Genomic DNA, 13,474 nt, shown 5'->3' with positions numbered 1-13,474 from the left:
ACCAAACTGGCTTTCAATAATAAGTTTAATAATAATTTACTTATAGTGCTCCTTCATATAAACATAAAACACATATACAAATAATTTTCTGAAAACAAAACAAAATTGCTAGAAGTTGGCTAACATAGACCTAAGTCTAAGTCTAAAGAGATTTAGATTTAGAAATGATTGTGTTTTAAAACCATAAAGAAACTAGCACTGCAAATGCTTTATATTTAACTACATAAGCCCGCTGTCCATTTTTATGCAATATTGTCTCAAATTAGAACACATAGCCAATCCGATCCTGTTTGTACATTTCAAATAAATGTTAATATGTTCCAGAATTTCTAGTTATTTCTCAATTATTTGCTATTCTAGTCATCTAAGAAAAAAGATTTGCAGAGGTTAATTGTGATTCTTCAATTCATTCCTTAACATTCACTGTTGAACATAATTGTACTGTCACTACAAAGAGACAGAAACAATTCCACATTTTCTACAACCTTGTGCAGAAACTATGCTGTCTCCTGAGGACCTGTAATCAGCTGATGGGTAAGGGTTAAGTCATCCATTAGCTCTGCCTGTCTGGAATGCTGGATGATCTCAGTTATCAGCAAGGGAATAAATCATTTTCTGCACTGGGCTGCAATATTTTTCCATCCATTTTAGACAAAGAGAAGGAGGAAAGACATAGCACATGAACAGTTTCTGTAGCCATACTTATCATGGCTTTACATTTAGGCCTCTTTTTTCATTCTATTAAACTCAATTGTCTTTATAATTAAAATAAGTTATCAAATAAACAGCTTGCCAGTCTTCTAGAGATTTCCAAGCATGCTTATCCTAGAAGTTACTGAAAAGTATTGGCAAAGTACATAGATCTCTCTGACCTATTTTTTTCATTTAGTAGCCCTTATATGCTCCAAATTTCACCAGCAAGCCTCTTAACTCTTCTAGCAACAAGTATGCTGTGGAGCAGTAGCTAACAAGTCACTTTATTATTTTTTCTTAAATTCCCTTTGCCTTCACTGATAACTGAGAAAGGTGTAAATATGCATGTCTATGGATATTCTCAGCAATCCAAATCATGGTTGTCCCAAAGGCGCTTTTCAAAAGGCAACTGGTTTTTTTTTGTTTTTCCTTGAATATGTTTCACTTCTCATCCAAGAAGCTTCTTCAAGCTTCTTCAGGGTCTTTTCAGTGCCTTCTGAAAAGCACCTTTGGGTATAAATATGCAGTTTTATGCAAAATCTTAGTAGCCTATATATTTCAATGAGTCTCGAGGTGAATACAAGCTGACACAACTACAGTACAAAGTTAACATCAACTTTCTGTAAATTCACTGTTTATATGCTATTGTCTACAGCAGGGGTAGTCAACCTTGGCTCTTTTATGACTCGTGGACTTCAATTCCCAGAATTCCTGAGCCAGCTTAGAATCTATGAGCTATGCTGGCTCAGGAATTTTGGGAGTTGAAGTCCACGAGTCATAAAAGAGCCAAGGTTGCCTACCCCTGCTCTAGTGTCTTATTTTATCTCCAAGTTCAATCAATTGGCATCTTAGAAACATGCTTTGAGGCTGAGCGTTTGTCTTTAAAACGATTATTACTTCTTCATCCACCAGAGATGGATTTCTCTTTTCACAAAGGAATAGGCAGTCTGACTGGGAGGCTGCAAATTAAAATTCTAGCTATTAATTTTATTCACCGCCTAGTAATAGCAGCCTGTGTACTGCTTTTTCCATTTTATTGCAAATGCTCCCTTTTATCGCTTTTAACCTCCTTGTCCCCAGTGGTTGCCTGAGCATTTGTTCCCAGTCATGTGCTAGGCAAGCTGACATTCAGCAGCTCATTTTTGATGCCGAAGTTAAGCCCAGGTCAACACTTCAATTACAAACCCCGTTTGAAGGGGTCTCAAGCAGCAGGAGAAATTATTCACATTGACATGAAAAGTTTTTTCCAAGGAGAAAGGCTCCCCCATTTCCTTCACAGAGTTTACAAAAGAATTATACCAAACATTTGGAGTATCACTGGACGCTGTGTATTACACAGAATCTGTGAGGTTCAATCTTTTATACAGTTCTGTGGTTGCCCAATTCAACCCCTATAATTGTACTGTGTTTTAGTAAGCGATCATCCAGAGGAACCTGCGGTTGTTGCCAAAACATCCCCAAGGAAGGTGCATAGATGTAATAGCTAAATATGATGATTAAATCCTCTTACATATCCAAGCTCACCAATCCACATTGCAATAAAATGTTCTCTAGGTGCAGAGGATTAGCAAACAAGTTATATACATTCAGTTCTAAATGTCAAGTTGACATATTGCATTACATTTTTTAACATCAAATGGAATTACATCAAATGACTTCACTTACGGAATTAACAGATAACTTGGAGAAATCAGATTCTTACTCACTGTAGATCTGCGAAGACTTCATATAATACCACTGAACCAGTAATATGTACTTTAAGTTTCAGTGAGAAGAAATGGAGAAATAAAGTAGCAGAGAAATTACCAAAATAAAGGATATTTTTTATGAAATAGATTAGATTTCAAATACAATAAATCTCCACAAATCGGAACAGAATCCAGTAACAGATTGAGATCACCCTGTAATCATTTATTAAGAACATCAATATTATTGGAACAGGTTGTTGAAGGATGGATGGCTAGCTAATGCAAAAAAACAACAACCCCAAAATAACCTCTAAAACCTTCAAAAAAACCCAAATGACTGGAGATTAATCGTGCCAATGAGCCATAATTACCTGGTATGACTGTTGGAAGAAAGACTCTCCCAGGGCTGTACACTACAGCCAGTAACTGCATAGGCTCCCCCACAGCTTCCATCCAATTTCATCAACAGGGCTTTGGCTGCATTCTCAGCTGTCTTCCTACAGTCATGGGCTCTTTTAAGCATCTGGGTGATGCTTTCATCTCCTGTTTGATCCCCTGTTCACAAGCAAATCATCAGAACAACATAATACTGGAGCAGTTCAGAAGTATTAATGTGAATCGATGGGCTTTTAAGCAAATATCTATGTTCCCAGGAGGACATTAGCACTTAATGGACTTCAAAAATAATTGGACTTAGAAAGAGGTGACATAGGCAGTGGTAAAAGTATAAACTATCCACGCAGAGTCTACACCGAGTGAGTCTTTCAACTGTTCTAGCTCTTCATATGACTTCTTTGTAGGAACAATGAAATCTGAAGAAAAACTTAGGCTGCATGGTGAATTGAATGGGACTCTATAAGAACCGAATCATAAAGGATCCCTACCTAATCCAGCCTCTCCTAACTTTTTTGTACTACCTGAAATAAAACAATATCTGTTCATATAAATAGTTTCACAGCTTCCAATCATTATTACTTTGTATTCTGCTACTGAGAACTGTTTTGGTTAATCATTTTTATTCCTTGTATTAAAAAGTTTATACTATGTTTTAAAAGGATTTCACTGTACAATTTAAAATAAAATAATATCCATGGATTTTATTGGTGAAATAGTGACAGACACTTTTATTTCATGTGAAATGTACATTTTATATAATCATTGCATTACAAAGATGAATATGAAAAACCTGAAGTTGAATGTTTGCATGTTTCAACAAGACAACAATCTGAAGCTTTCTTCCAAATCCACTAAGAAAGGCTTACAGAAAAGAAAGACGAAAGGTTTTGAAACAGCTTTTACAGACCCCATTATGACAATAAGTTCTAATAAGTGCTTTTGGTAGTGTGGAGAGCCCTAATCCCCTGCTTTCTCATCCCACATGGCTCTAGATCAGAGGTCTCCAAACTTCCGCAACTTAAGACTTGTGGACTTCAACTGATTAATTTTTCTAAATGTCAGGAAATTTCTCCTTAGTTCTAGATTGGTTTTCTCCTTGATTAGAAGCAGGTAACTTTTGTTCAGTTCTGATTTTCTATGAGTCAGGAATAATATTTTTAATTTGGACATGTTACAGTTTGTACATTTTTAATTACTTAAATCACAAAAGTTATATTTATTTCTTTTGAATAGCTTTTGTCAAAAGTATTTTGCATTTTATATAAAATAAGAATACAATTAACTTTGGCTTCTTAAACCTATTGTTCTAAATAGATTTTAAAATAAATAAATATGTTGTTTTTTAAATAAACTTGTTTTCAATTTAGAAGAAAAGACTCATACTGGAACTCTCCATAGTGACTGTGAATAATTAATTCCAATATGCTAAAACAAAGGATTGAAATTCATTTGCCTTCTAAGAATGAAATCATATGATCATTTGATCTTTAAAAACTTCTATATAATATGTTGACTGCTGAGATGCTGATGTAATGAATTAAATCATTAAACATGTTGTTTACATGCTCTGAAATACTCCAGTAGATGCCTAATTTTGGGAAACAAACTGGATGAAAAATAGCATTTTTAAATTACTAATCACACATATAAAATATTTAACCTTCTCACTCATTGTTGATGTGACTGTTTATGGATTTCCATTTAATAATCCTATATCAAGTGTTCAAAGCACTTTTTCTTGCATTCTGTATTTAGCTTCCAGTTGAATCATTTGTTATAACTGTACTTGGTTGTCCTAACAAGCACATACCGGTATTGTAATGTTGTCTGTAAGGGTGATGGATGGCCAATAAAGTACAAATTGGATTATTAGAAGGAAAGTGAACACTTACCAACAGACCCAACACCTGCAGCTCTGAATTGTCCAAGAATGAGAGACTGTTCACTTTCAGCCAATGCTAGCAACAGCTCATAGGCTTCAATGCACTGTTCACTGAGGAGAGAAAAAGACTGAATCAGTGTATTTGGTGGAGGAAATTAATCTATTTAAATCCCCACTCTGTTGAATGGGAAACTGGCAAGTATGGTGGTGATCATTGGTGGTCTCTATGTTCCTAAATAACAGCTTGAATAATTCATATAAATAATATAAGGAGAACTGCATGAATAAAATTCAAAGTAAAATTCTGATTGTAGAATAGAAGCCTTTAACTCTAGGTATTATGAAATTATAGAACAACTTTCCTATTATTTTTCTAGAACACATAACCACACCAGTTCCAGAAACCTACTTTTTAGAATAGAACCAAGCAGTTTAGATGAAACCAAGCCAGGTGTTTTTTCTCTCCACATGTCCTACAACATACCAGGCATTCCAGAGCAAAATATGGGACAATTGAATTAGGTGAATAAGCATTAGAAGAGCAGAAACTCTTTCCTTGAAGCATTTCTTCTATTAGATCTTGCTTTGGCTTGAATGAGGAATAGCCTGAATAGCTGATAAAGAACTTCCTTGAAGACATTTTTAGTACCAAAAATATTTTAGATTTTTATCATGAATAATAACAAACATGGATTGCTTTTATTAGCAGGTTGATAACATTATGTGTTTCGCTAAATTGTTCTTAAAAATAAGATTTAGATACTTTGTTAAGCCTTGATGTGGAAATAATTTGGAGTTTTAAGGTATAAAAATGAACCAAATAAATGATAAATACAAATATACATCACTTTCCTTTAATATCCATATTGTCATATGAACTGACAATCCATCAAAGCAAAGATACAAATTTGAAATAGAGTAATTTACCAACTGTGAGAGCTATTAAACAGTGGAGCAAGTTGCCCTATGGAATAGAAACTGACAGTATTCAAACCAAGGCTAGTAGCAATTTGTCTGGAATGGTCTGAGAATTCCTGCCCTGGGACGGGGATTGGACTAGAAAATGGAGTCTGTGGCCTTGAAATGGAAAATGGCCTACTTATGGTTATCTCTGTAAATTCACTTGCTAAGTAGAAACAGTAATGCCAGCAGGCAAGAAATTAAGTAAAATAAAGAGAAAACACAATGCTTTGGTGCAGTCCTTAAACTTTTTATAATACAAGTAGTCCTTGACTTACAACCGTTGCCGCATCCCCTTAGTCACATGATCAAAATTCAGGTGCTTGGCAAGTAGCATGTACTTATGACAGATGCACTGTCCCAGGATCACGTGATCATAATTTGTAATATTCCCAGCCAGCTTAACAACCCCATAATTCACTTAACAAATGCAATGATTTGTTTAACACTGTGGCAAAAAGGTCATAAAATGGGGCAAAACTCACTTAACAATTGCCTTGCTTAGCAATGGAAATTTTGATGGTAAGTCAAGTACTACCTGTAAATCAAACAATGTAAGAACATGTATCAGTTCATTTATTTTTTTTTTCTCATATATTCTCCATTGTTATACCTGTATTGCAATGCCAGCCTGAGGGCTGTGGCATTGGATTCATATTTTCCAACCAACATGCTCATCCTTTCAGCATTGCTCTTACACTCTTCCAGAGTTATTGTCAATAAATCATTCTGAGATTTTAAGTGCTCGATGCGACTGTGGAAAAGAAAATCCTCTTAGTTTTCATGTAGAGGTTGCTGCCACCCTACACTGTCTTAGGAGTTCTACATCTTCTACAGACAACCCTTAAGTTGAGGAAAAGTGATGTAAACCATCTATGCTTTCCTTGGACCTATCAAGGCCCTTAACTGGATAAAGTATCAGCCACTGGTGTGTTCTTTTATGAATTTGTATGAGGCTGTGGAGTGTAATCCTCTCACATGGTGGTCTGATTTGGCAATTCCTGATTATTATTTCTCTCACTCTGATTTACCCAAATCACTGTTAAAGATTTCATACCACATTTCTCTGGAGATAACATCAGCTATTGTTATGACTTACAGAACAATATGGAAAGGCTAACAGATTCCTTTATGACATAATACTAGTGATTACATTATCTTGTTGAGAGAAAGATAATGATTAGGATTGTCCTCTTTTCATTATCATAAATTTCCATATTGCTATTCAGTTGACATAAGCATAATTGACAAAAGTCAAAATGAAGAAGTTAATAAATCAATTAACTGAAAGAGATTACTCTTGCTCTCTCCCTCTCTACATTTATGTAAAGATTTTTTTTTATAAATATAAAACCTACTAACATTTGTGCACTGATAATGAGTTTGCATATAAAGTTATCCTACAGGGTCAATTTTATTTCATAATGTATTTTCCTATGCAGATAAATTCATGGCCCAATTACTCAATATATTTATGAGCTGTTCTTTTAAAAGTTCCTAACAGTGAGAAACAATAAGTGAAAATGTGTAGTAAAAATGATGAATGTGTGTGTTCCTAAATTATAATCTCTTAATTTTGAAAACAAAGGATGTAAATGCCAGATAAAACTCAGAATTTTTTTTCCATAACTTGGCCTCAAAATGGAGAAGGCCTGTTCTCATGTCACTCATTTCAGTGCCCACTTTGGATTAAAGTTAAAAAGGGGAATCTACTCTGTTGCAAAGTGGCTCTGCACATAAAAATGTCATCTTACCTGTTCAACCGTTCTGTTTCTACTTCAAATTCTCTAATTTTGCTTTCAGAGATAGCAGATCCATGTGAGTAGAGTGTTTGGAAAATCTCTTGTATATTGGAACAGTCTTGAAGAGAATGTGCCAGGTGTTCTGCCACACTACTGGATACCTGTACACAGATTTTGAGAAAACTTTATGAATGGATCTATTATTTGGATATTGCTTTGTCCCTTGTATAAATAACAGGAATAGTCATTAAAATAATTTTATGTTCTGGGGACTTAGCCACTGCTCAGCTCAGATTTACACATGTTGGAATAACAAAGAAGTAGGGAAGAAATATAAGCATAATAGAGTTTTCCTAGAAATTATATTTTTCATTTTTGCCTTCAGGCTAAACAATGAACAAAAGAAGTTAACAAAACTTCAGTGTGAATCTGCTTTAGATATTCACATCACGGCTAGATTAGCCTGCAACTTCTATAATGAAAAAAGAATAAGAAACATAAAGTACAAAGTACATGAAAAAATAACCTCAGAAGAAATAGCCGTTTCTCATGCTCCTCTAATTATGTAATTAAGTGCATTCCCAATAATTCTATCACCTCTTAAGAAATGATAAGATGATTATATGAAAATTGTATACTAATTTTGTCAACTCTATTCAACTGAGTCTAAGGAAACTGAACATTGTTAAGAAGTATTTTCAAAATATTCTGTCAACATACGAAGAAAAGGAAATGTTGATGAGGAGAGGAATGATCAATATTCCAAAGTTAGTTCATATAGTGACATTGTCTGAATTTTCTCTAATATTCGTCTTTTAACAGAGCTGCATAAAAAACATAACCCCTGAGTATGTATTTTAAAGCTGCTCCATTAGAATGCTTGCCCTCTCTAAAAACAGCTGCAGGAAATGCAAACCTGGCTGTAGATGTTTACTGCAGAATCCAAATGCATGATTGTGTACATTTTATACACATTTATAGAATGGCTGTCTTTATCTTGAAGAATAAAAAGAAAATTTGTTTTCATACTTTGGAGGAGAAATACCCAAAACATGAATACGTAAATTAAAAAAAATTAAAGCCCAAGAGAACTAACTTAGTTTAAGATGAGAACTGCTTTTATTTCTGTGACTTCAAACAATCTTGATCATGACTGTCAACTAAAGTAGCTAAGTATGTATTTTGTGCAAATATTATACTTACTCCTATGCTGCTGATTTCTGATCCCAGGACAGGACGATCAGATGCTGAGGATTCTGACCTCGTCTTTGAAAGCTTCACTCTCTCCGCAATCTAGAAACAATCAAGATAGGATGGGGAACCAATCACAACAATGACTTCCGGTTTGGTGTTATGACGAGATAGGCAAAAGAAATTGGGGCTCTGGTTTCCTAGCCCGATTTCACGAACCAAGGAACCGTCTTCAAACAGACGGAAGAAAGGCTGCCTTTAAATGCACAGGCAGCCCAAGTCATAAACAACTGGGGAAAAAGCAAAGAACTGCGGCATGCCACGGCGTACTGCCAAACAGCTGATTGTCAATAACGTGTTGAGATCCGGGTGAGATTGTTTCTTATTTTTCTTCCCTGTGGACTTAGAAATAAAAATCCCCTAAATGGATAAATTTCCAAAGCAAAGACCCCAGGAAGACTTGGGAAGAAGGAAGTTAAAAGCGGTGAAAAATTTTAAATGGGGGAACGAAATTAAGGAATACAAAAGAATGTACAAAAATGAAACTGGGACTGATTTAAAGAAAATTTGGCTAACCTTTACAACATGGATTTTATTTATTTATTTATTTTCTGTGTAAAAGCATTATAAAAAGAACTTTTTAAAACCTGGATATAGACAATGCAGTAAATAAGGACATCTAGTGGTGAGAGAAGATGCTACAATAACACCAAAAGAATTAGAGAAATTGCTGACCTTGAATTAACAGCTGCTGTAAACAAAAAGAAATTTATGTGACTCTATGCTAGAAAAGACCTTCTACAATCATATCTTTTGACCCTGGATATAACCATAATAGAAACTATTTGGAAATAGAGGGCTTTTTACATCTTTAAACTAATTGGAACATTTGGATTAGCCTAAAGCAGCTGGCTTGTTTCATGGATGGATTATAGCCTAAGGCAGTTGGCTTTTTTTTTCCTTTTCTCTTTGTGGATTTACTAAACCTGCTCAATTGAAAAATGAGTGTACCAAATCTCACTAAAATCACAAAAAACCCTCTTTTGCACCCTCTTCTGGAACATCTAGCCCAGCAAGTCAGGGATCTATTACAACGAGAAAAAACACATAGTTTTCAAAAAGAGATATAAGCCACACTAGAGCTAATTCAAGAATGTGCAAATGCTTGATATAAAGACACAATTTGATGCCCATCAACAAATGATTGGCAAAAATGAACAAAAATTCAAAAAATGGAAGATAAATCAGAAGAAACGGATAAAAAATGGAGGCATTAATGGAAGAAAATGAAAGGCAAGAACAAGCAAATCAAAGCTTAGAAGGAAAAGCTGCAGCCTTGGAAATGGAGAAAGCTGTACACTATTTAAGATTTCAGAATATACCTGAAGATAAGGAAGAAGATGTAGCAGAAGTGATTATTAATCTACTGATGGAGGCTCTAAAAACAGGTAGAGGGGAGATATAAATGGAAATAGACGAAATACACAAATTGCCTAGAGAAGTTCATGTAAGATTTGTAAATAAAACAATAGCAGATGAAATATTGAGAAGAGTTAAGGATGACACATTACAATACAAAAACAAAGAAACTGTGGCATTGAAGAAGATTCCTAAGAGAATAAGGGACACCTGAAAACAATATCACTTTTTCACTACAAAATTAATTGCAAAAGGTGTTTAACTTTAGATGGTTAATGCCAGAAGGGATCTTAATAACTGGAACAAACAAGGTATCGATTGAATTCAGTTTGGAAGGCAGAAGATTTTGACGAAAGAAACAGAATGTTCCTGGATGAAAGAGTATAACATCAACAAGAGGACAGAAAAGGCCAGAAACAGACAGAACAAACAACAGAGGAAACAATTACACAAACAGAAGAAGATAAAGAGAAGCCAGATCAAGAGGAAATAGCAAGAGAGCAGAGGACTATGAGATCAACAAGATCTAAATATAAGTAAATAAAATGGAGAAGGAAAACAGATTTTTTTCAGTGAATATAAATGGATTAAATTCCTCATCAAAAAGGAACAGAATCTTTAAAAAATTGCAGAAATTAAATATTGATATAATTTGTCTGCAAAAGACACATATATAAGAAATAGTATAAACTTTTGGAATACCCCAAAATTGGGAAACTTTATTATACATCAGCACAACAACAAAAAAAGAGGAGTAGCTGTATACGTTAAAGAGACAATAGATTCTAAAATGATTTATTTAGATGAAGAAGGAAGAATTGTGATGGTAGAAATATTTTTACATCAAAAACAGGTACTTTTGGTAGCAATATATGCACCAAATAAACAAGAAGAATTTTATCAAAGTCTTCATAGAAAAATAGCAGAAATGGAATATCAAAACATTTGCCTAGTAGGAGATTTTAATGCAATATGGGACATTAGACTATAAAAGTAGCAAAACAGGAAAACAAGGAAGAAAAAGATTATCTAAGATTTTTTTTAATATGATAGAGGAAATTGGCATACAAGATATTTGGAGAGAAACCAATCCAGAAAAACTACAATATATATTCTACTCAAATAGTCATAAATCATGGTCCAGAATTGACATGGTCTGGATGATGCCTGAATTAAGAACTAATACGCAGGAGATTGAGATAGAATTAGACACTTGGGCAGACCATAATCCTGTAAAAATGACATGGAAAGGAATATAAAAAAAAAATTAAGATGGACATTGAACCAATCCATATTAAAAGAGAAAGAATTTATAGAATTAGCAACAAAAGAAATGGAGCTTTTTAAAAAAAGAAAATAAAAAAGAAGATACAACATTACAAAATGTATGGGATACAGCCAAAGCATACTTTAGAGGTATAGCTATAACACACATGGCGAAAAAAAAAAACTAAGAAAAAAGACAACAATATATACTGTTAAGGAAAGAATGTAAAAAACTAGAATTAGAACTACAAATAAATCCACAAAAGAAAATATTGAAAAGACAAATGGAAATAATAAAACATAAATTAAATTTAACAGAATCAGAAAAATTGGAATAGCAAATTAAAAGAGCAAAACAATTTTTTTTTCGAAAATGCAAATAAACCAGGAAGATGGCTAGTTTACAAATTTAAAAAACAGAAGGAGAAAAAATTGATAAACAACTTAGCAGATGAAAAAGGCTGTTTACAATTTAAAAATGAAGCAATAAAAAGATAATTAAAGAATATTATGAGAAACTGTTATGATATAGAAGAAATTTCATGGGAGAAAACAATTCAATATATGGAAAAAAATAATTTACCAAAAATTCCAGAAAACTTTAAAGCCATGTTAAATGAGAAAATAACAATGATGGAACTGACAGAGCTATAAGAAGACAAAAATAAATAAATAAATAAATAAATAAATGAAAAAACATTGGGACCAGATAGGTTCCCGGCAAAGTTGTACAAATGTCTACAAGATACATAAAGTGCACCGTTGAAAGATGTGTGTAATGAACTTTTATTGGAGGCTAAACTCCCAAACACATGGACAGAAGCAAATATTTCTTTGATACCAAAAGAGGACTCACATCTGATAAAAATTACCAATATCATTACTTAATGTGGACTATAAAATCTTCACTTCAATAATAGTGGAGAGACTGAAAAGATTTCTAACTGAATTTATACATCCAGATCAAAATGGATTTCTATCAAAAAGACAAATAAAAAATAATTTAAGAGCTATATTGGACATATTGGAATATTATGAAATGCATCCAGGGAAACAATTGGCATTAGTATTTCTAGATGCCCAAAAAGCATTTGATAATGTTTCCTGGCAATATATGACTCAACAACTAAAAACAATGGACTTTGGACAAAATTTTACAAATATGATTAAAACAATATATCACAAACAAACAGCAAAAGTGATTACAAATGGAGATTATAAAGAGAATTTCAATATAAGAAAAGGCACAAAACAAGGATGTCCATTATCTCCATTGTTAGTTATTTTAACTTTGGAAGTTTTAAATAGAAATATTAGACAAGATCCAGAAATTAAAGGACTAGAAATACAAGGTGAAACTTATAAATTGCAAGCATTTGCAGATGACTTGGTATTCATCCTAGAGGAATCTTTAGAGATTATTCCTAAATTATTGGAAAAGATAGAACAGTTTGGAGAGATAGCAGGACTAAAGATTAACAGAGAGAAAACTAAAGTGATAGTTAAAAATCTTATAAACAAAAAAAAACCCAAATGTCAGGAAAAATAGAATTACAAATAGTCAAAAAGGTTAAATACTGGGAATATGCCTGACAGCAAGATGTTCAATGATAAAAGAAGATAACTATATAAATTACTGAATCAAATAAAACTTGACTTGGAAAAATTGAAAAAACTTGCAACTGTTGATCTTAGGAAGAATTGCTACAGTGAAAATGAATATATTACCAAAAATATTGTTTTTATTTCAAACAACACCTATAAAACTGGAGAAAAAATTCTTCGAGGACTTAAATTCTCTAATTTTAAATTTTATTTGGCAAGGAAAGAAAGCTAGAATTAAATTGAAAATGTTACAAGAAGCTAAGGAAAATGAGGTTTTGGCTTGCCAGAATGGGTTTTATATTATCAAGCATCAGTACTAAAAGAATGGATAACCCTTAGAAATAAAAGGTTGTCATATTTGGAGGGATGTGACCTACAACTTGGTTGGCATACCTTCCTATGGTATGGGAAAAATAAAATTCATAAACATTTTCAAAACTACTATATTAGAAATGCATTATTACTAACATGGGAAAAAAGCAAATGTAAAATATACTTGAAAATTCCAGGATGGCTTTCAACAATGGAAGTATTTGTATATCCAAATTTAGTCAGTCTTGAGAAAATATGGATATATAAAGATATTCTAAACTCTGAAGGGAATTTAAAATCTAAACAAGAGATGGAAAATC

General features: G+C 33.2%; 1 protein-coding gene across 3 annotated transcripts in view; it reads right to left on the bottom strand.

The window, feature by feature from the left end:
* Positions 1-13,474, bottom strand: part of MCC (MCC regulator of WNT signaling pathway) — a 72,819-nt gene that overhangs the window by 11,766 nt on the left and 47,579 nt on the right. For all 3 annotated transcript variants that reach the window (XM_039366376.1, XM_039366377.1, XM_039366375.1), the window contains 5 exons: positions 8,565-8,654; positions 7,374-7,522; positions 6,233-6,373; positions 4,670-4,770; positions 2,753-2,936 (listed from right to left, as the gene is read on the bottom strand). In XM_039366376.1, coding sequence (XP_039222310.1) covers positions 2,753-2,936; positions 4,670-4,770; positions 6,233-6,373; positions 7,374-7,522; positions 8,565-8,654 — 665 coding nt within the window. The remainder of the gene's footprint in view (positions 1-2,752; positions 2,937-4,669; positions 4,771-6,232; positions 6,374-7,373; positions 7,523-8,564; positions 8,655-13,474) is intronic.

This window comes from Crotalus tigris, unplaced genomic scaffold (genome assembly GCF_016545835.1).
Source record: "Crotalus tigris isolate CLP2741 ecotype Arizona unplaced genomic scaffold, ASM1654583v1 scf7180000020270.473046, whole genome shotgun sequence".
Taxonomy (NCBI): Eukaryota; Metazoa; Chordata; class Lepidosauria; order Squamata; family Viperidae; genus Crotalus; species Crotalus tigris.
The sequence above is the reverse complement of the archived record's forward strand: the minus strand, read 5'-3'. Positions and strand labels throughout refer to the sequence as shown.